Source organism: Seriola dumerili, unplaced genomic scaffold (genome assembly GCF_002260705.1).
Source record: "Seriola dumerili isolate Sdu_G_001 unplaced genomic scaffold, Sdu_1.0 BDQW01000330.1, whole genome shotgun sequence".
NCBI lineage: Eukaryota > Metazoa > Chordata > Actinopteri > Carangiformes > Carangidae > Seriola > Seriola dumerili.
In genome coordinates this window covers 114369-141026 of record NW_019174585.1, presented here as the reverse complement: position 1 = coordinate 141026, position 26658 = coordinate 114369, and the positions used below count along the sequence as shown (strand labels likewise).

Sequence of the window (26658 nt, the reverse complement as noted above, 5' to 3'; positions counted from 1 at the left end):
AAGCTGGTAGCCATAATGTTAATATACAATGTATGCCTAGTGATGTAATGGCCAAGTGAATGACCTTGGCTTCTTGAGAACCATCACAAATCTCATGATCATGCCCTGTCTATCAATGATTGGAAGGGAGGCGGGGGGTAGTTGTTTCAGAGTGGGCAAATACCCCGGAGGTCTTCATGAATCCTCGGATACTGTGCGTATATGGGTCAGTGTCTGGGTCTGGACCCTTGTGGTGGCTACACGGATGGGTCTGAGGCTTTTCAATTCAGTGTGCTGCTTGTTGCTGTTGGGCTCTCGTGGTTTGTTGTTCATTACTGAGATTGCTTTTAGCAGTGAGAGAAAAGTCACAGAGAATTGTAGGTTTTTTTAATTACCTCCACAGCGAGCAAAGGCTCCCTCAAGCATAGTTTAACTTTGTGTGTGTGTGTGTGTGTGTGTTAGTGAATAAATGAGAAAAAAGAAACCGAGAGCGCTACAGCAAGTGAGAGGGTTAAGGGAGAAGGAGAATCTTGCCTCAGGCACCAATCGATCAGATCCTTGCAGTAGAAGTCCCAGCTTCCCTTTGGTGAGGCTGTGTATTGCATTAGCTCATCTCACATTCTCTGTCTGGAAGCGAAGAAGGGGGGAAAGAGGGGGATAGAAAATAGGAGAGAGGGCGGTTGAAAGCAGCAGAGGAGAAGGAAGGGCAGCGCTTTGAAATAAAGGCAGCGTTAGACGACTCAAAGCGAAGCAAGAAAGAGATGCTGAACAGCTTGGCTCGGTAGTGAAGTGTGCACTCTGCTCCGCTCTTGTCTCTGTCTCAGATTTGGTGTTCAGTGAGTGTGGTCGGGAAGGAGTGAATTTAGCTCATTGGCTATCTTCTAAAAGCATGTACCTGTAGAGAGACGGAGACGGGGGGGGGGGCATGGGAGTGTTTGCACCATGACAGAATAATCCTTTGCACCGCCCGGGTCTTTTTCCCTTGACGAGGGGTAATGGAGCTGAAGTAACCGGGGTCACTCAGAGTGTCTGTGGGGATCAGCACGGCAAAGCATACACATAAACATACACACATGCAGCTTGCACACAGCAAATTCAGTCAGGGACTACAGAAAGCATAATAGCATTATGTAACTGATACATGCTCGCTCCCACTCGCTGCTTAAAACACACACAACCTCTTAGGAATCAGTCACAAAACACTTATTAGACTTCTATATGAAGTGCTGAATATTTATCAACCAGCGTATACTCTCGCCAGCTTCCATGTAACATTTTACCGTAACCCAGTGTATATTGTGTTCTCTGTCTGCATCTTAATCACGCAGATCCCGTGTAATCACCTACAGTAAACAGCCACTGATCAAACACAGCACCGCCTGCTGCACGGCTCTCCTCACAGTGGGCCACATCTAAATAGTTAATGATTCCCCCATAAAACCCCAAACTTCAGACCATTTCAAATTAGAGAGGAGCTATCTAAATCAGGAAGGGAATGGGCAGAGCAGATAGTGGCAGAGCTCTTCAAAGTCCTCTTTAATAAAACATATTAGCCTGCCTTGTCTGGTGAAGGGGTGCCGGTAGTGCTGCAGTTGCTGTGGTGGTAATGGGCCCGTGCACGCTAGCAATAGCGAAGGGTGTTAGCTCCGTATGCCGCCCGACCAGAGGGTGGGGCCTCTTCAACATACGTTCTGTAGGTTCAAAAGCCTGTGACGGGAGCAGGTTACAAATGGGGGTTAATTAGCCTAGTTGTGCTTCAGACAGCTCCAACAGCCAGGAAGCACAGATATGTATTTTTTATAAACTTTATTCAGCATCAGATAGCAGATTAATTCATTCTTGCTAACGGCTTGATGTGCCGCTCTCTCTCTCTCTCTCTCTCTCTCTTTCTCTCTCTGTTTCTGTCCGTATCTCAGAAAATGCTTTAATCTCCACAGATATGTTTTTCAAACCCACAGACTATCTATAGCGTGACATGCAGGACCAATACAAGGATTTCTCTGTGAGACATTTTCGTATTTGTCATGTTGCCACTAAATAATGAAACATCAGCTGATTGGATTTACTCTAATTGCTCCAAATAGAGTAGCTGTTAATCCACTGGCAGTTTTTGAATACATGGTTCTGTGGCATTGAAATCCATTGCACTGAATACATGATCTCATTTGATTATTTTCAGCTATAGGCTATCAGAAAATAAACGGCTGTGTGAAGACATAACCAGCACCACTGCCTGCTGTCACTTATTGAGAGTAGCTCATTTGCTATTGTGGTGATTTTTTCACACTGTTATTGCAGCCACACACAACCACTGTAGTTTGTGACCCATAGTTTTTTGAAAACACGTGTGCAGCATATAATAAAACTGCATCCCAAAGGAGGAGCCTATGTCATGTCTCGAGGGACAACCTGGTGTTCGTGGGAGATTTGTGTAAGAACAACAGGTGTAGATGATGCATTCCAGAATATAAACTCCACCCCTGATCACAGTTGGTCCATTTCTGATGATCACTGTCGATCAAGTCATTTTCAGAAAGTGTGCACAGCCCTAGCCTGTAATGAACATTTAGGAATGAGACCCATTATCATGATGTCCTTCGTTGGGCTACTAGATTAATTATATTTCACTGACCACACTACACGTTTGCGTTGAAGTGATTAATCTTCCCACAGAGCTGTCACTAATTATGCTGACTTTACCTAAAATATGTGGCGACCACAAGAAGATGCCTTCTCAGCACCAGACTTCTAGGGTAACGGGAGGGGATGGGTGGAGGGCACAGAAATGAGGCAGTGTGGCAAGTTCACGGGATGCTGGGTAAATTAATTGCGGGCCTGCGCCTCCAATTAAACTTGACTCTCTTTAATTGGTGCTGAACGAGCTCCAAAGGCCTATGCTGGGAGATACGGCAAGGAGGGAAGAACTCTCCCCCTCTCTCTCTCTCTCTCTTACTCACAAACACACACACACAAACACACACACACACTATTGTCTGTAGGCACACAATGCATCCACAAGTCCCACCCTTCAGGAATTAACAACAGGAAGCTAATTTGCATGTAAAGCAGGTTTGATAGACACAGCTGACTAGTCAGAGAGCAATAATAATGACCTGAGATAGCACTGGGGTATTAAGCCCCTTGGCACTGCTGTTGGCACTGCTGTGGGCTGCTCTGTCTTACTACTTCCTTTTCCATAGCTAAGCTATCCACTGCATCTATATCTTTTTATCTCTTCATTTCCTTCTACCTTTAAGGTGTGTCACACGTTTGCTGTTGCCTTCTTTTTCTTCTTCTCTGCTCTTTGATCTGAAAAAAAATGACAGAGTCACATACTGGAGCTGTGCTAAGCTTTACTAAAGGAGCTCTTACTGTAATTAAAGGGTGACTTCACACACTGATTGGTAGTTTATTTGGTCTTTACTACTACTTTACTACTTTAGTACTTATCAGCATTACCTGTTACTGTACCTCAAAGAATATGTTCCACTACTTTCAAATTATATTTTCTCTATGTAAATGTGATAGTGACACATCAGTACAGTCTGTGAAGAAGTGGAGATGCGTAGGCCTACTTGTGCAGCATCAATATTCATGAGTCTATATACATAGTGCATTACTCATCCTAACATGTTGAGGTTTGTTTCCCTTGAGCTGATCAAAAAGCACATAAAGGCACCACAGTAATACATGACATATCAATAATTGCAACATGCATATAAATATAGGCAGAACTGAAGAATTGAACGGGGGCACAATGACAACAGCTGCAACACATCTACTGACCCTGTGTGGTAAACAGATTTCTGCTAGTTATTTCAAGGATCACCATCAGTTGCTAACTACACCAGTGTCCTATTGAGAGAGACAACGCAGGCCCTTGATCCTGTTTTCTATTAAAAAACAAAGTTAAACTACAAAATCCATTCAAAGGGTATAAATCCTTGCAGATGTAAACTTTCTTCTTTTTCATTTTCTTCTCAGGATCCCGTCTGCGCCAAGAGGACACCCCACCCCGGATTGTGGAGCACCCATCTGACCTGATTGTTTCCAAAGGGGAGCCCGCCACTCTCAACTGTAAGGCAGAGGGGCGGCCTACTCCGACAGTGGAGTGGTACAAGGATGGAGAGCGGGTGGAAACGGACAGGGACAATCCCCGATCTCAGCGCATGCTGCTGCCCAGCGGCTCCCTCTTCTTCTTACGCATCGTCCACGGACGACGGAGCAAGCCGGACGAAGGTTCCTACGTCTGTGTTGCCCGCAACTACCTGGGAGAGGCGGTGAGCCACAATGCCTCACTCGAAGTAGCCAGTAAGTGCAGCATGTCTCCCTATTTCTTCCTTGGCCTCGAGTGTGGGCGTGAATGCATGAGTTTGGGTTTAGATGCAGTTGAATAGCAGGCTCCAGTTTCTTCCAGTGTTTCTGTATTCAATGTGTTCATTGAGTTGGATAATCTCTCAGGAGATGGGCAGGATGTGTTTGGCCCAGCGGTCTCTGCAGGCCTGCAGAGCCTTGGGGGAGAAGTGGCCTGATCATTCTAGGGTGAGTGCTCCTCTAAAGGGCCCTTGGTAGGTGGTCAGGAGCTACAATGAGAACAAAGCCCTTTCTGTTTTGGCCCTGCTTCTGATTTTTGTCAGATGGAGAGATATAAATAGAAGGTTATATATCGAAAGGAATGCAATCGTTGCATCTGTGTTTAGTCATCTTTTAATGAAGAGCTTTCCAACTCATTTCATTGAACTATCAGTGATTCATCTTTAGGTCTGCTACATTGACGCAACAACAGGCTAGTTTTGATATAAAGTGGATTTAAGCATCTCTAGGGTCAACGAGCCCTCTTTGAGATGTATTATCAAGGAGAGTATTTGGCCGTCCGCAGGTATGCCATGTAAGAAGAGTAAACAATCTTGCGAAACAATTTGGTCGTTTGGTGAGTGGTGATCTGTGTTGACAAATTTGTTCCCATGATTCTTTAAAGGCTGCTTTCATTGGTGAGGTCAGCTCTTCAGATATATTATCTCTTTGCTCTCTCGACTGGCTGAGAGTGAAGGCTGAGGAGGAAAGCTCAGATATCAACCGCTCCTCTAGCATGCCCAGAGGCTGTCACCAGCCCGCTCACTGTAATCTAATCAAGATGGGGAAAGAAAGAATGGTGTGCGTGTTTGAATGTGTACGTGTATGAGTGAATGTGGAGTTTGGGTATTGCAGGGCTGGGCATGAGCTGCTGGCTGAGGTGTTAGATAGAGTATGGCTGCTTGCTGTATATTTTCAGATTCAAGCTACACTCGTGGGATCTCTGGAGAATAAAGATGACACAAAACGGCTCTGCTGCGGGTGCTGCTTTCCATATTTCCCATCTTCAATGTCAGTGAAATGTAACATGAGAAGCATCATATCGGAGACCTTTAGGGGCCTCCTGATCATAAACTGGGTTTTTATGGTGTATTTCCTGAACTTTGCTTTTTGAATCCAAGAGCAAGAGTATCCCTTCAGATGATCAGACTGGAGCAGCAGAAATGCAGTGCAGAGTGATGATCGAGACCAGATAAAAAATACAGCCCCTCACAATTTAAATGTTATTATGCAAACTACTCTTGAGGAAAATTGATTACGTGAAGAGTAAATATGACAAAAATATAAGAGAAGTTTCCACAGGTCATGGTGCAAAAAATACTCTTCCCTAGCAGTGGATGATATACAGTGTTTATTTCAGAGGTGGGTTTTTCGAGTAGAAAAACAAGACGCCTGGCGGGACTTGTGAGGACGAGAGTGCAGAGCACCATTGGCTCGGTCTCAGGTTTTGGGCTGCTTATTCTGTATAAGGTTCAAACAGACCCATAATGACAAGCCACTGTGCTCCAGCCCTCTCTCTCTCTCTCCCTCTCCCTCCTTCTCGCTTAGTTGGTGTCTCTCGCTCCCCTCTCTGCAACTCATGCTTAACTATGTATAATTATGTTGTCGGAGCAACCAGGATGGAAGCCTACCACAGAAAAAAAAAGAGGCCGGAGAAGAAGAAAAAAGCCCAGAAACAGAGATTTCTTTACAAGGCCGAGTGAAGAAACAAGAAGCCATAAATCTGACTCATGAGGGTATATAAGAAAGTTCGAAAGCATTTTGGATTCCTTGTTGTTGTTAAAGGTGCTTGTCGTAACACTACTGTTATAAGCTGAACATTGTAGACGGTGTGTTTTACTCAGACTCAGAGGGAGTTGAGGGTACAACCAAGCTTTTAATTTCCAATGAAACTCTGAAACAGGAAGTCGTGGTTTTAATTGTGTTTACTTTGCCTAGCTCTCCCCCTCTAATGTTTTCACTTTAAAAGCTAAAAACACAGCTTTTTTGGAAATGTTATTTTAAGAGCCTGGCTTTTACAGTTTCCTTTACTCACCAGCGATTGTTAACGTAATCCAAGTTTCAACAAATCCTGTTTTGCCAGACTAGGAGAGCTAACCCAGTTTGTTTGGCTTATCATTAACCACATGTACAGTAGAGCCCACGAGCTCTCTATCTCAGCCTCCTAACCCAAAGCCCAGGCTAATGCATTTACCATGAATCCTGTTTGCCCTGTGTATTCAAATAAGATCAAGATAGGATTATTTTCCAATTGTGTTATTGTTGTCTTTGTATTAGACATTTCAACTTCAAATAATGAACTTCCTTCGTACTTAACAACTGCCAGTTGATAAAGAACTAAGAGTAAGTCCACATTGAAAAAAAGTATTGGAAACATGATTATGTTTCTATGATTTGTGTGTCTTTCGATGTTGTTCATATTTTTGCCAAACAGTGAACAAAGAAAATGCTAAAAAAAATGACAGAAAATGGTTTAATTTTCTTAAAACGATTATTGTGATGAAAATACTGCACAATGATTATAATCTGTTAGCACCATTCTACTAAGCTGGAAATAAATACAGTCATTCATTCATCAATATTTATCTCTTCTGTCTATACAAATACAAATATCATCAGTGAGTGATAAATGTGCCCGCTCTTATTTATAAATTACTGACACATACAGTATGTGTACAGTACACTGTATGCTCTTCCTTTACCCGGTGCTCTGCATGAGGTCCTGAGAGGCTCTATGAATAGCTTGTTTGCCTTTTCCTGGATATGGAGATAGTAAAGTGAGGTAATGGACGATACACTGCTCCACTCGAGCAGGCGATAACCTCAGGGCCTGCTGTCTGGTGGCCTGGCCGACTGCACAGTGCTGACCGCACAGGGTTGGCTGCAATCCTTATATATACACATACAGACTCCTCTCTCCAGAGGCTGGGTTTACTTTTAACAGCCACTAACAACAGAAGCAAAGGGATGTTGACTTGAATTTGGTCCACTGCATATAACTCTATTCTGCCAAGTTTATCTCAAACTCTCATTGATCTGGATGCTTCCGTAAAATCCCTGTCACCATGTGCGGCCAGCTGGCCTCTCCGACTCTGATTAGTAGGGGGAAGGTCGGGGTGTCAGATGTGTTGAAGGCGGCAGGATCCGTCCTGACAGATTTGGGGCCATACCTAAGGGTCATCTGCTGAGCGGAGGACAGTTGGCTGGCATGCGCCAGTCCAAAGGCAGCATGGCCACCTCCCACCGATCTGAGGATCCGCCTGTCTCTCATGCAGGAAATCCCTTGTACTACATCTGTTGGCTCTCAAAGACTCAGGGGTCTTTATGTTGTCCTCTTCAGCTCGACCCCTCCCAAACTAAACCCCTCCTCTTGACACATAACATCTGAGTTTGCTTTATCTCACGTTTCTTTCTTCTCTGGCCTCACCTGTCTCCCCTCCCAACTCTTCATTATATCTGCACTGAAACTGAACAAGCCCTGTGACTGAAACAGCTTCTTCCAGTACCTGGTGGCAGAGTAATTATTTACTTGTCATGGCTTTTGCCTCTCATGAACTTATTACAAGAGTGGATATAGAGCGCAGTAACTCTGTATTTGAATTCCACTGACTTTTCGCTCACATCTGTCCCTATGTTTTTGTTATTTTTGGGTGCCACGTCGACCGCTTTTAACCTCCTTTTCCTGCTCAGCAAATATTAAGATGTTCCAAACATTAAAATGAGACTACGAGGTGAAGAGAAGGAAAGCGTGAGTGAGGTAGAGAAAAAGAGACGGCAGAGACCGAGAGAGCCGGAGCAGACTGAATAAAAAAAATCAAAAAAATCAGGACAGCTAAAACCCAACAGAATCAGCAGTGAGTGTGCTGGCAAGCTGCCAGGAGACTGGAGGCAGAGTGTGTTACTGCTCTGTGGCAGTTATTTGTCTCAGGGAGGTTCAGAGCAAATTGGTGCAAACGGCACAGCCAGGGTCTGCTTCATGAGTCAACACGCAGCTGAGGCGTGGGCTCCACACTACAGACTCTCCTTGGCCTCCACTCCAATCTGTTTTATGTTGGAATGCAGACCCCTTTCCACAATCGCAGAGCCCAGTGGTGTGTGCGGCTGTCAACACTGTACTCTGCTTGCTCTTTGTTTTATACTAGTGTAAAAAACTTCTGCATGCAAGCTGTGGGCTTTCAGACGAATCTCTGTATATTAATTTCATAAATTATGTTTTGTTTATAGTTTATCTTGTTGGGTGTGTGCCACTGGTCAAGGCTGTTGTAGTCCAATCCTGTTAACCGTGAAACTACTGTGGGAAACACTACAGCTACTGTCTAATTCCCCTCCCCTCAGCACATAACTGTCAGGTCCGTCTCTCTGAAACCTCTGCTGAGCAGATATGTTCAGCGCATGCATGTCAAGTAGTTTCCTATTAATCCATATATGCAGAGTAGGATTTTTATCATGCATGATGCGTGTGGTCTGTTTAACCTAGCATATTTAGTACTTCAGGGTGTTAGAATAAATCAATGCAATCCATCTAATTAAACCTGCAGTATCTGTTTTCTGTGTTTGGTCAATCCCTAAATGCCACTTTGAGCAGGGCAGAGCAATTTCTACAGCAAGGCCGGCATTACAGAAACGTGTGGTGCTTCTGGTTAGCATGCTGCGCTTGTTCGTGTCCTGGATATGTACCTTCAAACTTTGACCATGTTGACAAAATACGCATCAGACACATCCTGACTGACAGATATTGGCTGACATAACTAACCTAAAATGCAGTCGTCACTCGCTGCAGTGACAGCAGCCCGGAGTGAAGGGGAAGAAGATGCTCACGTCTCTTTCAGTCATGTGAGAATCCGCCAAATGTCACACTGGTTTTGGTATTTTTAGAGAGTGTTTTTTTTTTTTTTTCTTCACAAAAACATACCAGCACAACCTCGCCCACACATAGCACTCCCTCACCAAAACTAATACTGCTGGCGAGATGCGAGGCCAAGCGCTGAAAATGCTCACCAAGGGAAAGAGTGGTGTAGCAGTGGATAAGAGCCAGAGTAGAGATGCAGGGCAGCTTTTTTTAACAGAGTTTTAGGCGCTTGTTGTTGTTTTACAGCGAACACTGGCACCGTGCCTAAAGAGATCACACGTCCTGCACAGTGAGAGAAAGTCGTACGAATGGATTGGTTTAAGAATGAAGCCGTGGATAGAAGGGGATTGGATGAGGCAAGACTTCCTCTGTTTGTGGAGTGTGTGTGTGTGTGTGTGTGTGTTTGTGTGTGTGTGTGTGTATGTGTCTCTGCGTGTGTTTGATTCCATCAATCAGTGTGTGTGTCAGTGTGTGTACACTGGTCTAGTGAACAATGTCTAGCAGAGGGTTGTGAGAAGAAGTCTGTACATGAGCTAAAGGCGCAGGTGTACAGACATGGGTAAAAAGAGCCTGCCCAAGTCCCATCAATCACGACATGCTCCACCCGTCTCTGACAGCCCACTGAGCGAGGGAAGACAGGGGGGACATGTCCTTTAAAAAGGACACCGTCTCTTTTAAACAATGAGCCCAATGCTGGGCACTGTTTTAGATTTTAAGACGAGGAAAATCCAAAATAAAGACAGCAAGAAAACATTTCATGTGATTCCCCCTCTGTATCTTTATCATCTGCATTATGAGTTTCGTCACCAGTGGAATTTATGAGGAAGTTGCACCATAAACCAACAAACAAAGGGTGAATAAGGTACTTTTTAATGGCGACCTGAAATACTCCTCAGTAAGCGGAACTTGAGTTTGTTTGTCTTTAGTGCGATAGATATTTGCCTGTTTGATCTCTCTGTCTATAAAAATAGAGAAAGCGATGCATTAGATGTGCTAAACACAGCTGTTCCACACTCACTTCTTTTCTCCTCTCAGTTCACCTCTCAGTGTGCATTCAGGTAGGAAATGGCTTGTCTCTGTTTAACAAGGAAGGGAATGCTGACTTATGGAGTCCACTTTAAGCACTTTCCTCTGTTTCTGTGGAGTTTTTACAGTCCATCCATTTACACAAGGTGACATATCCCAGACATCTCAGGATAGCTTTGAAAAACTAGCGCTACTGCACAGCTTACTTTCTGGGTGTCTGGACACTCCCCTAAACTCTTGTGCGTCAGAGCTTTTTTTTTTTTTTTTTTGTCTTGTCGCCACAGTGACTGCTTATTCATCTCTGTGTAATCCTTGCCTCTGGCTATAGTACAGAACACATGGGTAAGGGTGGGTGCTGGGTCCCAGGATAGTGAAGTATGATATTAACATTATGAAGTGCTTGTCTAGAGCAGATAAGATACAGTATGTGAGCTCTTGAGTCCAGTAGTCTTCTACTAGCACTCTGGAGGACCACTGATAGCAGAGTACCTTCACTTCCTCTCCTCTTAAAACTATCCATGGTTGTTTGTGTGTGTGTGTGTGTGTGTGTGTTTCAGTGGCCACTAAGTGTATTTTTTTTTTTTTTATGTGTTGCATCTTTTATCAACATGTTTCCATATTTGCTTGAGGTGTGTTTCTGGCTCTGATCCATGTGCGATAAATGCTCTCGGTGGTAAGCTGTGTGTCAGTGCTTGTGAGAAGCAGATGAATGTATGCTGCTGACTCTAATCTCCACTTCTTCTGCGGAGACCTGGGTATTACTCTTGTTGTGAGGTGTAATCTCCTCTTGGTCTGAGCCTCTCCTGTGGCTAGAGAGGCTGTGCGTATGTGTGTTAATGTTTCTGCGAGGTTTGTGTGTGTGTGTGTGTGTGTGTGTGTGTGTGTGTGTGTGTGTGTGTGTGTGTGTGTGTGTGTGTGCGTGTACATGCCCGCATTCTGGTGTCTGGTCATATGACGAGGCGTTCTGCTCGGCGGACATGCTCTGGTTATTAAACCTGGGTTAAGCCCTTACTTGAAACCTTCTATCATGCTCCTCGATCCGAGACGATGGAGTTAGGGAGGATTAAGGGGTTTGGAGACTGGAACTTCAGGGATTTTCAGCCAACATTTTGGCAAAGTTAGAAAAATGTGCTCAAGGGGTACACTGAGTCAACTTAAGGTGAGCCTGCAAAGACCTTGTGATGGCTTTTTTTTCACCCTTGTCTTCACTGTTTACTCCCAGGAGACAGACCACCAATTCACCACCTATTGATAGTTTTTCAGCTACCCTCTAACTCTCAGCGGAGTGCAAACATCTAGCTGTAAACTCCCAGTGAAAGTGCAGCAGGGTACAAAACAAGAACAGCGAAATGTCAGGCACATACTCGACAAGCCTGCCTCTAAATACTGATGAGTCTCAGCTGCTTTTGCAAAACGAAACAAAGCTGGTCCATTTATTAAAAAAAAAAAAAGAAGAAGTAAAACAGCAGTTTCAGTTTAACTGCATTTGATTGCAGTTTATTTTATCCCCGATAAAGATGCATCTCGTGTATAATTCTTAGATTTGCAGGGTGTGTTGGGATGTTGAGAGGCAAAGTTTGGGTTGCCCAACAGTAGCCAATGACAGTCAGGTTGTTTCTCTCCAACTTTACTGGACTGATAACACAGGAAACAGTCTCATGCTATATTGGCCTTTATCTGATATATCTTTCCTTTCAACAGGCTATCTCTTCTGTTCTTTTCTCTCTATTTTTCCCTCTACTTTTTTCCCCACTATGTTGCTTTTCCCTCACTCTGTCTCCTGTGAATCGATCGAGAGAGGAAGGTTGAGGCAAGAGAGACGAGATGTATTTCCAAGACCTCTGTGAAGGAGAAGGGGACGGGGAGAAAAAGAAAAAGAAAAAAAGAAAGATGTTTGAAATTTTATCAGAGTTGTAGCATGTTACTGAGCCTGGAGCGTGACAGGCAGGAAGAGCTGGTGAGGTAAGCAGTAGACCCAAACACTGATAATGATCTGCTTTGCGCTATCTGACTACAAATGAAATGCAGTCTACTTGCTGCTGACTGTGTATAAGTCACAGCCCTGCCATCAGTCAATGACAAACACAAACAGGGGATACATGATGGCATTCAATTGTCATCTAATTGTCCTTGGTTGCCACGGTAGCTAATCTGATCATTAAAGCAACAATTGGGGGAAAATGAGTTTCTCCTTGTCGCGTCACGGATGCAGGAGTGTGTCCTAAAATAGGTCCGGTATGAGTGAGAGTCGTTGCTCATTATCGCCGTGTAGCTCTTATGCAAGCTCTCTGTTATCCTGACCTTTCTGTAATGTTAGCAGTTCACTTCGAAGCCCCAGATATTCAGCATGCTAGGTCTCATGTTACAAATGAAGGCCTTGACTTCATTACCACAGTAATGTTGTGCTAATAACAAAGGACATAAAAAGAAACGGATGGACAAAGAGCGGCAACAAACTAACACGGAGCATAATTGAAAGTATGTAGGTCATATCTTGGCAGGATTTGTTTAAACATCTGTCTCATCTTATTAATGCAGATAATGTTGTTTACACACCTCGGGCTCAACTACATGTGTGGTGAACATAATCATCCTCAATGGAGTGTATGTAAACATATACAATAGTCTAATTAGGAGCATAAGGAGAAGGGCAGCTCGACTAAGTGGTGAATAGAACAGATACACCCTCACCTCTTCTTTGTGCCTGCTTGACCTTTCTGAACAGGGTGTGGCAAGGACACAAAAGGATCCCCATGTAACCATATACTGCAAAGAGCTGGATGAAAGACAGACAGGGGGACGTCATGTGTAAACGGAGAAAAGTTGAGAGGACCCATTCAAAATTTAAACAGTAGTCAGTGTTGCTGTGGGTAAGTTTGAAATAGCTGACATCTGACTCAGTGAGGCCCGGTATTGTGTGACCATAGTGCTGCTGTTTGGCTCGGGGGTGACATTTTTCTATTCTCCCTTCCAGACCTCCCTCTCTTTCCCCGCCTCGCACTCGTATCAGATTCTAATCTGTCGGTGGTGCCTCAGCTCCATTTAGCTGATTGGCTCCCGACTGATGGATGGGATGGAAAGCCCTTCAGTGATCAGGTGGGATATGTCTAGTCCTTTTTCCCAGAGTTCTCTCACTTCCCTAAAGATAGCTTAAGTATTGACACTCACCAAAGCCAGTTTTCAACACTTATTTAACCAGCGTCCCATTCTTCTACTTGTTACTCACTCATTATAGACACTGTGAAACTCCCTTACTTCCCTACAGCCTTACGGTGTAACCGCGAGTGCCATGTCTGGACCTCAGAGTCTGTTTTGTTTTCTCTGCAAGCATCATGCCGATAATCATGGTGTGGTAGCAGATGATCTCAGGGCCTGGCCTTTGCGTCCAGTCTCGTTTTTCCCTGCCAATGGGATTAGTGGAGAGTGCCGACTCTGCAGGTGGAGCCGTAAGTTAATTTACCCTACTGTTTGGAGCTATAATAGCTTATTGATTGCCTGACAGAGATGCAAGAAGCGGCATGGAAGGGCACAGAGAGGGGAGTGAATAAGTTAATCATCGCTCAGTGTGTTGCCTGGATTTAATCACATTACCCAAGGTTCACCACTGCCATGTAAAATTCACGCTCAACCTCAGAGGAGTTGGAGTGACTGCTCTGCGAAAGAGGGGGACCCTGCTGATTTCATGAAACCTTTCCTCAGCTGCGGTCTGGTCCCTGCCGGCCTGATACTCCCTACCCAGCTCCCGCCTCAATCCTCTAGGATGCAGGCTCCCCGCCCAGGGGCCCAGCTTAATTCATGCTAAGCTGTTGGGTTAATTTTAGCTATGCTACCCACTGGTGACCTCCATCTGCTATAGTGCTGCTCAGGTTGTTTGAAAAACATCAGCCTGGCTTCCACGATTCAGACCGTAACTCACAGACAGCTGGTCGGACCATCACTCATTTCTTCCACTCGTCTTTCCCAGGCTGAAGAGCTCCTGTGCAGTGTGTACATGTGTGTACAGTATGAACAGGAAGGTGTCCGCGCGTGTGTGTGTGTGTGTGTGTATTACTCAGAGGAACTCCGGCTCATTAGCACTGCCATCATATACATATTCTCACTATACGGCTGGTTACCTGGAAACTGCACATGCTGCTCTTATTTGACTGATGGCCGTCCAGCTGCCAGCAAAGACTGAGAGAATACTCCCCTGTATTAACAGCTTCAAGCACGACCAGCATTAACACCGTGCTCTACATCAGCACATGGACTGTAGAGAGCAGAGTAACTGTTTTAACCCCACAGTCGACAGCCAGGACTGATTGTGCTATCGTTTACGACCAAAATGTATTGCTCGCCATGCTGACCCGCAAAGGTCTGTGAACGTAACACATTAGCTTGTGTTTACACAGAAAGCAGCAAAACCGGGTTTAGCTGTGGGTGGACTTTGCCCATGCCTTTGCCTGGCTTCTGTCAACCTGTCTGCACCCAAATACTCAGCTCACCAAAAGCAAAACAATGGCACAGAGAGCAGAGAGGTGAGAGAGTGGGATAATCTAAACACAGAGACAGAGAGATGTTGACCTTGCGCCCCGTCGCGTACGCACTGTCACTGACCTGATGGCCAAATTCCTACCTGGCAACAACCGGAGGAACATCTGGCAAAAGTGTCCACCTTCACCCAAATCTAAAGCTCATCAGGTCTCATCACCACCAGGACTACAGGTATAACATTTAGATTACTCTCTCGTCAGGAAAAAAAAAAAAAAAAAAAGCCTTGATGTGATTTAAAATAATTACATGGAATCTGGTGCTTTGAGATCACAAGTGCAGGAGGAGAGATGGGAATGAACAACAAAGACAGGGATAAATTGTGGAAGAGAAAATAGCGGACAAGCTGCCATTAAGCGCGGGGATGAGAGAGTAGAGGGAGGTGGCTCCAGTTGGACGAAGAGTCTCTCTTGGCTCGAGAGGGGGAAGATAAGGGGACAGGTGGTGTTCTGTTCTCTGAAAGATCTCCGACAGCTGGCAACTCTTTGGCTATAAGCGTGCTGCCACAGAATGTATGCGTGCGTGTCCCCGGGTGTGTAGATGCGTGTTTGTGTGACCTTTCTTTGTAAGCGCGTGTGTGTTTATAGGTACATGTGCCTGCATTTGGTTCCTTTTTTGAGCACTTGCCAGCTAAGATATCTCCCTAAAGTCATGTCTCAACTCTTATACCAAGGCTATTTTCTTTTTTTTTTACAGTGTCTTTGTGCTTTTTGTACTCACTGGCAGCCTCATGCCATTGGACCATTTCATACCAACCTACTAGAAAATTTTTCTTCCTGTGTGTAAGGACTTCAGTGTGGAGCAATAATGTGTGAAAGCCTAGCAGGTTGACTCCTGTTCTGATCCACTTTAAACTTAAGGAGTGGTCTGTTCATGTTACTTAGTCTGATGTTTATTTTCCATTTCCACTTACCTAGCTCCCTTCCTTTTCATGTGACTTTGGACTTTGCCTCTGTCATACTGTTAAAGACTATTGTTAGTATTTCTGTCAGGACTTGTGTTACAAGTGTTGTATCACTTTAAAACGGACAAATAGAATTCTGTGCATTTACTTGTCTGGCATACAGAATTTGGTATTCATTTGCCTTTCTCATAAACATGATTTCATGACTAATGAACACTTTTCCATGCAAAGTGGATGCCAAGATCACAATAGAGCCAAAACAGAAGAGACTTGAAATTCTTCTGTGTTGGCCTGGCAGTATGTAGTGTTCATGTACTCCAGTTAGTTCAGACTTCTTTACTGTGTTGGCTTTGGGTTTGCTCCACATGCAGCTCTGTGTTTGATCGGGCGGTGTAGTGGTAGTCACTGAGAACGGCTCATGTCATCTCTGTGGCAGACTGCTTTTGTTTGCAGAAAAGAAAAAGAGATGGTACTAAATGGGCCAGAGGCGGTTATTTGCTGTTGGCAAACAGACACTGTCCTCAGTGGTGAAGCACTCAGTTACCACTGCGGCCTGACAGCTGGCTTTTATCCCTCTGCGCTGCAGAGTTTGTTCGAACTGCAAGTTGCTCTTAATTGTAATTCATGCTCTTAAATGCTTCATGGCCACCGCACTCTGGTGGAGGCTCAGAATAAAGATTCCCCTCTAGCACTGCTTTCGGTCAACAGAATGGGAATCTATTTCCTAGACCATTACTGATTGATGTCAACTGTTATAAGTGTCTTCTTTTTTCTGTGTTTTGCCAATGGTTCCTTTGAAGTTGCCATGATTGCTTTCAGCTTCCCACCTTCAATAGAGCAGTTGGCCTGCACCTGATCCATTGATGTTTCACGCCCCAGAGGTCACCTTGACTAGGGTACCCTCTTTGTGGCAGGGAACTTTTTCATATGCAAAAATTAATGATAGTGTTTTAAGATCAAAGACCTCTCTTCACCAGCACCATCTGTATCTACTCTCCACCTTTCTCAAAATATATTATTCCCTATCTGTCTTGATTGTAAGCTCTAGCCTCCACCACGTATGAATCACAGCGGTGGGGGTATATTCCTGATCTAATCAGCTGTTAAAGTAGTCCCATAATGACATTGAACATCCCTTCAAGACCATAATTACACTTGCCTTCAGTCCATTGGGCACACATATTTCATCATTTGTGCACATTGACTCTATCCAGATTCCTGTTAGCTTATTCTCTCTGAAATCTACATCTCATCAGGTAATCATTTAGACTAAAGCTCTTTGTAATTAACAATTGCTGAAACAATTCTGCAGATCAATAATTTCTAATTGCTTGAGGTGTTTTATACACACTCCCACCTCTTAATGGAAATTGTACATTAAAAAAAGAGTTTTCTGTAAAAAAAATAACAGTTTAACTTGTATCGTTTAATTTTTCACACAAATCCAATCTTTAGTGTTTCCTTTAGGGCATTTCAAGCAAAAATACTAATCAGTATTCATTGGGAACTATTCAGCCATTCTTCAAAGGTATTTGAAGGTGCAGCTCATTTTCGTTTATATTTTCATGAAGTTCCACACAGAACATTTTGATGGCTGTAGTAGTCTTTGACTCCGCATGTTTTCCTGTTTGTACAATAGCATTTAATCTCACAGCATCGCACACATTTTACCAGGGCTTGGCAGTAAAGCCTCTTCTTCTTCTCTTGCTGTTTGTTGTCTGGAGTAGTAACACGTTACTTACTACCAGGCGCTAGTAAAAAAACAAGGGAAAATATATTTTTAAAGGAGCTATTGGTAAGTTTTTGCTATTGCTACATAGCATTAACAGCTGTTTACTTTGTATTCCAGAAGAATCGTTGTGAGTTCAGTATCAAACCTCGTTCCTTTACTCACCAAGAGCTGTCTGCAGCGGTGGATGTTAACTCTTGTTTTTTTTTTTTTTTTAAATCTGTTCTTTTCTTCTACAGGAACTAGCATCCTAACCAGTTAGCACGGACTGTCTTGTCACTTTCTGATACCGAGTCACTGTAGCGTCCAGTCTGCCCAGAAGAAGTAGCCCTGCTCAGTGGGCCTATTATAACCTCTTGTCTTGTAAATGCAATGATGGCTGAAGCTCTTGGCAGAAAAGAACAGCTCTTAATGTGAACGTTGGCTATGAAGTAATAGCAAAATTTACAAATAATTCCTCAAGACAATCATCACATAAATTATTTGATTTTATTATAATGTAGCTACTACGCAAAAATTCGAAAAACGTGACCATCCCTGGCAATCTAGGTGAGTTTCTGAAAAACAGCAGCAGTCATAAGTCTCAGCAATGACTGTGCTGTAAGACTAAATCCTTAGCAACGACTAGATCACACACTGCTTGCACAGAAATGGCCATTTTTTTTCAGATTCCCTTTGCCACAAGAAGAATTTCTGCTGCAGTGCTTTCAAACTTGAATTGTATCAGAAAATATGGTTTCCTTTCATCCCTCACGACATTCAAGCTATTTCCCCTGAGGCAAAGCCACATAAAGCCAGCTTTGTCCTCCAGACACACAGATGTTATTATAGCTATCCTCATATAACTATAAATATATTCATTTTGACCATCAACTGTTATTCATCTTGACCATAAAGTTGTCCTATAACATTCACTTTGGCAGGCAGGAGAAGGGAAATGTCAGCATTCGCTTTTTTTTTTGTGATGCAGAACTGTACATTTAAGTCTGTGCTGTGTATTTTCACAATGTGGATGTCAGTTATATGGCAGAGTCAGAGTGTGTTGTTTTATGTGTGAATTTGATTCCTGAGGTTCACACGTCAGATTGTTGTTTTCCTGCTTGGTTAAAAGAGCAGGGCTTTTGATTATATTTACACCACAAAACAAGTGTATGTGAGTAGGTGTCAGGATATTCCCAAGAGAGGTGAAAAATCCGAGGGTGGTCAGAGGTAAAGAGAAACTAGGCCAAGTTGTCGGCAGACAGATTTTTTGTCTCATGTTGTCTGGAAACTGTCACAGGAGAGGAGATCAAGGTGACCATCCTGCCCATTCCAAACAACCTTGGAGCCCATAGCCACTGCCCGCTCATTCCTGAGGGCAGGCGGAACAGAGAGTAAAACCCCTTAAAGCAGATTTTAAACAAACAATCTGGCGAGGAGGCTGTGTGTGGCTTTTCTGTTCAAATGCCTCTGTCCCGCTCTCTGGTTCTCCACAGAGCAGTGTGTGAGCAGTGCCGCGTGTTCCCGTCTGATTTATCTCTGCAAGGTGAGATAAGACTCTCCCTCTGCCCGTCTCTTAATCCCCTCATCCACAGATGGAGAATGAGCATCCATCCAGCTCGTAGACAAAAGATTTGCTGGAAGGAAATGGTAGAGTGGATATTAACTACATACCTGTATTACAGAGGAATTTGGAAAGTATTTTTATCTTAACAGGTTTCCCATTTGTCTTGAGGTTTTGGAAATATCTTGGAAAAGATAGGGAATGCCAAGGGAATTCATACATTTCATGGTCAATTCAGGATTGATTGAGTCATTCTTTAAATGGGTAATTTTAATTGAATATATCAGTAAGTATCTTTCCAATGTTTTCACACAAGATGCAGCGGAGTTTCTCGTCAGCGAGCCCGGATGTAGCAGAATGAGACTGTTTATACCTTCAGAGCTCCTCTGAGGTACAGCCACTATAAAACAGGATAGACTATAGTAATCATAGCTCATCTTAGTCGCATATCTCCACTCGATCTGTAGCAAGTTTTTCTAGTTGCTAAGTACTTTTGGGATTATATTCATCAGTCAGCTTTGATGTCAACTTAAAAGGCTGTTGGGCTGTCCTCCTGTAGAACTAAGTTAAACAGATGCTCACTAAGGTTTTTTCTGCAAACGATCACAAGTGAGTTTGTGAAACAAAGTGAGACAGATGAGACCCAAGGGAAAATCTTTCAGCAGGGCCCAAGGGAAAATCTTTCAGCAGGGGTGTGTGTGTGTGTGTGTGTGTGTGTGTGTGTGTGTGTGTGTGGGTGGGGAAGTGTGCATGCACTTGTGTGTACTTATATGTGCACTTTGGATGTATGGGCAGACTCCATGTGAAACCGATTTATATCCTCAACATGCCTGTATTCATCAGGGAGCTCCAGCATCACTCTGTTCCGCTGACAGCACTGGCCTGTAATTGGCTAACAGAGTTACATGTCTCCGGACTAGACCAGTAGGAGAGGTGCTCAGGCCGATATGGGCGACACCACGGTATGACCATGGGTCAGAAGCGCGGTGCCCCTAACATAGACAGTAATGGTCAACTTAGACAGAGAACTACAACGATTGCCCTCGGTTGTCCTTTTCTTACCATTAATAATCTTTTGTTCCTGATCCAAAGAGGTGTCATCGCCATATTAGCAAAGAAAAATTACAGGGATTGGCGTTGAGGCGATGAAATTTTGTTGTGCTATGTTTTAATGCTCAGGGCGGATTACACTTTGAGTGATGAGTGAAATGTGATAGAGGCAGTGCGTTAATAGTGTTCAGCTGTAGAGCGTAAAACTAGCTGGATGTCTTGAAGGTAATCTAATGAACTGCACTTTCAAGCAGAGTTTTAATGAAACGCTCAAAGTGATCCCCTAGTCCACAAATAGAGCAGCGCTTTACAAGACTCTTCAGTTATTCATGGAGGCCAAATGTGTGCTGAGGAGGACTCGTCTGAAATAATAGGAAACATTACATCGCCAGGTATAGGATCATAGATTTTCACAAACCTGACCATTGCACATGGATACTGTCGGGGAGAAAACGATATGGGAAGTTTCATAGCCAAAGTACATAGTGTTCAGCAATGGAAATGGAGGCTCTTCAGCTGCATCTCTTTGATGTAGTAGACAAAAAGCAGGGATAGTGTCCCTGAAGAGCACTTATGCTCAGGATACATCCCTCCCTCTCTGAGGCTCAGCTGCTGTCATTTGTAAAAGTGGGGTTTTTACTGTACAGTAACTACCATTTACATGATAATGCTCCCTGGGAATATAAACCAGTAACACTACCATGTATTCCACTTTTTCCACTCTTTTTCCCCTCAGCCTGGTGCCTCTGCCTGTCATTATACTGCATACACTGGCCCCGAACTGAATGCTAAACGAGTGATAAGAATAAATAGAGTGGGTTTTAGTTTCCAGACATTACTGGTCTTGCAGTCTACAGGATTTTTTTTCCACAGCAGTGTGGTCTTGGTGATCAGCCTCAGCTTGCTGTTTGCCGGCGACTGGTATCTGTCAGTGGGAGAGTTGGGGGTCCTCAATCTCCCTTTCCCTTCTCTGTGACCTCCCTCCTTGCACCTTTAATCCTGTCTGTCTCTCTTTATAAACTTTATACATTTTGACAGCCGGTGTGGAGAGAAAGGCGGGTCTGGAGGGGGGGAGAAGGCACTTTTTTTTCTTTCTTTCTTTTTTTTTTTTTTTTTTTATCATCCTGAGCCCCACTTCCCCACTTCCCAGCCAGCAGGGAGAGACACTTTAAGGGCTTAAAAATAATCGCACACTGTTTTCAGTGAGGGCCTTTCTAATTGAGCCTGGACTGACCCCTGAATGTGACCGTGCCGTCTGGTTTCCATCCCCGCACTTGATTGAAATGGGAAAAGTAGACAGGGATTCAACTCATTCTTATTTATTTATGTTTGGTCGTCCCCTGTTTTGCATGGCCCAGCGGTGGATTAGCACTCTATAGATGGATCCACAGCGGAGGGGCCTCACTTCCCTGACACACTCAGGGGGGCTGGAATGTGCAACACACAGCCAGGACTAATGGGGTATGAGAGTGGGGTGGTATGAGCTGTCTACCTCAATACACCTCTTTACTGTGTTGGGGGCTGTGCACCAACTCTCAGCTTCACAATGTTTTGTACTTCTAGCTAAATTATAAGGTTTCACATTTAGTACTGAAGAATGGCAGCACTGAAGAAATCACAGTGCAATTTATGCTTGAATCTTGACTTTTTGACACTGGCCAGAAAAGTGACATTTTTCGGTCTGTGAAGAAAAAAAAAAAAAAACCTCTGATAAACAAAGTTGACGGCGTGCTTGTGTACCAGGAAGTGCGAGCAGGATGCAGGATCTTTGTAGGTTAAACACATCTGGCATGGCCACAACACTATGTCCATTTATTCCAGTTTTATGTGCTGCATGCTGTCAAACACTGAGTGACAGCTAAATCTGCTGGCTTGCATTAGAACTAAGCCACTGTGTAATTGAATATTAGTTAAATCCTCACCATACTAGTGAGATTTGACCTAAAAAAAAACCCAAATCTGTAATTGGAGTACAGCACACCCCTAAGGCATCACAGTTGGTCTTCTACTATTGTTTTTATCCTAATTTAATTAGATCATCAAACTTTTTTTTTTTTCTTTCTTTTTTTTCTAGGTCTAGGAAGAACCATACAGCTGTACATATATGCTGAAGATGGTTTGTTTACAGATGGTAAATTTGACAAAACCTTTTAAGGTTAAGAATGAATTTTAAGAAGAGAATGAATCTGAAACATGAGCAGAGAGGCTAGCCTTTGAAAACCTCAGTGCACAGCATATAACTACTGCGTGTATAAATAAAATATCAAAGCTGGCTTTGTTAATCTGGATTTCATATCAGCATGGCCTGCCTGCTCTGCTCCTTTCTTTTTGAAGTCTCCTCACTGTAATAAGGACAAAGTAAGAAGTCCTGTTATTGGAAGTGAAGTTAATTGAAGAAAAAGTAGAGAGTTTTTGCCATGTTTTAGACTCTATGGAGAGTTATACTGACATCCTCCATGCATAATCTACTCTACTGTGAGCTGCCTGATTAATGCAGGGGAGTATTTAAGTGGCGCCAGGAGGACATCAGCTGAGACGGTAGAGCTGTTTGATAAAACATCTCTAATTAAAATCTGTGTTTCCTCTCCGTTGTTCTTTGTATATATTATCTGTATTTTACTTAGCTCTCTCGGGAGCCAGATAAATTGCATTAATTAAGTTCGACTCGGAATGAACCGTTTTTCTCTGTTTAGTGATATTTGTTGCCATAGATTGCTGTGCCTGTTAATTGAAAGGCTTGTTAAGTAGGTAACAGCCAAGGGACTTCAAAAACCCCATCTGTATCCCTCTGTTGTTTCGCTGCATCGCACTCACCATGCAGATGTCTGCTGCAACTGTTCACTTTTGTCCTCTGTTGATCTGCCGAGGTGTGTGCGTCCTTGAAGGGTGTGCTGGGAATTGTGCTGCAAAAACACAGGTCAGTGGTCTCACCGTCCCTCTGGCAGCACCCACAGGACACGGGAGGGCGAGTGAAAGAGAGGCTGTGCTTCGATCTTGGCTGGTGATGGTAGGGAACAAGTTTTCCCTTTTGGATGCTTCTACAGTCTCACAGTCACCCTGTAATGATAATGTAATATAATAATAAAAGTTGCGGATACTTCACTTGAAACCACTACAGTGTGCGAGCAGTAAGTTTAGAAGTGACAGCATCGAGTACTGGAGTTCTGTCTTTTATTTTTGTTCCGCTTTTCAGAGGCTCAATTCACCACATCCATGTTTTTAATTTTTAATGCTGCAGCGTCTGGGAGATGTGAAAGGATGGAAAGAGTTTAAATGACAGAAAATAGTTTTTTTTTTTTTTTTAAGAAATAATTAGACTAAAAGAAACAAACAGCCAAACTGCCTCAGCAAGACATTATAGTAATTTGGTAGAATGTGGACTTCTGGGGGAAGGGAAGGAAACAGACATGATGGATGTATGCGGAGACTCATCTTAACACTCTCAGCAGGGGTGCCAGATAATGCGGGCCACTTAGTAACTTCACAGGAAGGAAGGACATGACTATTTTGTTTTTTCACAAAGCCTGTTATTAATGAAATCTGAGTGCCAGATCTCCATCTGTTAAAGCAAAATTACAGCATCACTGCACATGAATCCTCTGCATTCGGAGAGATTATCATCGGATACATCTGAGTGTGTATAGACTATAAATATGTAGCCCGAAATGGGAGTGAGACTGGGAGTGATTAGTGAATAAGATCAACTTTAAGGATTTGATTTTTTTTTTTTCTGTAAATGCAGGCTATTTTCTTTCTGTCTTCATTTTCTCTTTCTGTCTCCATATCTCTCAGGACTCTGTCGGGTCCAAGCAGTGGTGGAGTTGACATTTACCCCTCCTGTAGACAAAGAGCACTGGCAGAATGAATGGGGAATGGAGGGAGTAGCTGGCAACTCCGGGGCACAGGCCAGATGGATTAACTTGAAAGGCATGGCATTGTAAACCAAATTCAAATTAATCCCTTTTTTGTGTCCCTTGATGGAACAATGGTTCTTTCCTGGGCCTCAGAAAGACATTGACGCTGAGGGGAGAGTCAGGCTTTCACCATATCCGACACTCTATTCACATCACTGCTCTCAATTACCTGCCACAGAAATAAGGCACTTTCTCGACACTGGCAAAATTACCTCACATAATTCAAGGCAGGACCCATGAAGTGAATATATTTGAATATTAATTTACAAATCACATCATATAGTAAATATGCACCTCTGGAAACTGGTTTCATTATCTGCCCAGTCAATGTTTTTTTTTTTTTTTTTTTTTTTACCGGTCTGAGTCGCATTTTTAAAAATGCAAAACGTCTTTTCAGGATTTCCATATAAAACAGTTCTCAGACCGTTTGGCTCTGTCCAGTGTTTTTTGGGGCATGTCGGTTTCCCCTGTGGCCCTGACTGGCCGACGCAGCCTGACAAAGAAATGTGAACTCCAAAACCCCCTCTGCAGGACAAAATCCCTGAATCCCCCTCCGACCCCCCACATCACCTCAAGTTTTTGGTTTTACCACTGTTTGACCAAATGCAGTGTGGCCTTACCAACATTATTGTGAGAATGTCCCTGTCTGCCAGCTTTCCTCTGTTTTCATTGTGTTTTTCCCAACGACCAACGCTGTTTCATATTTTATTTCCTTAAGACATTTTCATGGGAAAGTCTGTTGGTAAATCACTATTAAATTCCTTTTGGAATCGCTTATTAATTCTTCCTTCTCCACCATATTTGCGTGTGTGTGTGTGTGTGTGTGTGTGTAATACACAGCAGAAGTAGGACAAGAGGTCCCACTGTTACAGCTTGTATTATTTGACGCTGCTATTCATTAATTATCTTCCCCACACAGTCTTCCTTATCGCTCATTGTTTCGTTTTTTTTTGTTTTTGCTTCAAGCACCTTGTTCCACGCTGTTCTAATCCCGACTCTTTGTTAAATCATTTGCCTATCCAACATCCCTGGGTATCTCTCAAAGAATAGAGAGAGCATAGCACACGTTAGCTACACATTACGAGTGTCTGCATCTCACACTTGTTCAATTTTTTTTTTTTTTCCTGCACATACTGTGACATACAGGAAACCGGAGAAGGTGGGAACTGAAAGTTTAAAAGAATTTAGTGAGATAAAGAGTAACTGTGTTCGCCAAGAGGAAGGACACACTGAGCAGAGAATAGATTGCTGGCTGTCACTCACTCACTTTTTTTTTTTTTTTTTCTCTTTACACATCTGTCCTTGAGGCTGTTTGTTGCAGACTGGCTCCGAGGACAGATTTGTGTTTTGTTTTAAGTTGCCCAGAAACATTTTGGATTTATCACCAAATGCGTTGGAGGGGCTCGTTCATTTCGGTTTTTGAACACACACAGACACCTCCAGCTCCTGAATGTCACACACACTTTCACTTCTTCTGTTGACGGTGGACTAAATGATCCATAGCGTTGTATATGGACCGCACCTCCTCTCATTGGTCACACACACTTGCACTTTATTGAATCTACCAGGTTAGTCTATACATACAGTATATTATCGTCATTGCCTATCAGTGCGCTACAATTTACTGCGGTGTCGTTCAGAGTGACAGTCTCTTGTCCTCCAGACCTTCCTGAAAACATTTGTGTTACCCAGCCTTGTGCATTATCCTCTCAATCCTCAGCTGCTGTAGCCCTCCACTCTGGAGCCATTTTCTGAGGTTCTTTTCCCAGAGGTGACCCCTTTGGCATCCACCACCACGGCCTATGTGGCATTATGCTAAACCTCAAATGATTTACTCACAGAGCTATTAATAAAAATTAAAAAAAAAAGAAAAGACGCACATCAGCGACAGGCAGCAAGAATGCCGGACAGTCAGTTATGGAGAGTAAAGCACATGGGGGAGAATTGTAGGCTAAAAGTATGCTGAAATCTGTTTGTGGAACAGGGCGTGTGTGTGTGTGTGTGTGTGTGTGTGTGTGTGTGTGTGTAAAGGTTGATATTTTGTGCCCCCCCCCCCCCCCCCCCGCTGAACTGTGGATGCTGTGATGAATGGTGCTGTGTAGCGTTTTACTGCCCTGCGCATTCCTGCGTCTGGGCTGTTTACTGTTACCACACCTAACTCCTCTGTGTGTAGTTGTAACCAGCCGGGTAACACATGGTGCTGTCTATGCCAAGAATATTACCCCAGCGTTGTTAGTCTGACCCCCTTTTTTCAAAACCTGATTCACTCCACTGCCCGCAGTAGTCACATACCAGCCGCATAGCTTCATGGCATAAAGCTCAGGAGATGTGAAGTGTAGAAAACAAAACAGTGCTGCAGCTGTAGAAAGGAATCAATGGGCACAATTGTGGACATGACAGAGGGGATTTACTGTCCAGCGGCATTTTAAACCATTAGCTACCGTCTCTTGTCTTGTTACCCAAACTGTCCGTGTTACACAGCTGTATGGTTTTTTTTTTTTTTTTTTTTTTTTTGTTTTTTTTTTTTTTTTGTTCTTCGTGTCAGATAGATTCCACGGCTTGTTAAGGCAGGATTTAGTGTCAGTAAATCCACACTAGCTGCAGGAAGGACAGTGACCTCTGTAACTGTAATTAGACAGAGAGTCTGCTCCTGCTCAGCCCCTTCAAGACCAGTCACAGACACGACTTCCATTACAATGTGTGGACATTAGCTGATCGGTTGGGAACAGGTGGGGATGTCATCATGACCTTCAGTGCGCTTGTGTGCCTCTGCGAGTGCGT

The 26658-nt window shown here is 43.5% G+C and overlaps 1 protein-coding gene across 1 annotated transcript in view; it reads left to right on the top strand.

The window, feature by feature from the left end:
• Positions 1 to 26658, top strand: part of robo1 (roundabout guidance receptor 1) — a 127537-nt gene that overhangs the window by 12537 nt on the left and 88342 nt on the right. The window contains exon 2 of the mRNA XM_022759747.1: positions 3964 to 4290. Within this exon, the coding sequence (XP_022615468.1) occupies positions 3964 to 4290 (327 nt within the window). The remainder of the gene's footprint in view (positions 1 to 3963; positions 4291 to 26658) is intronic.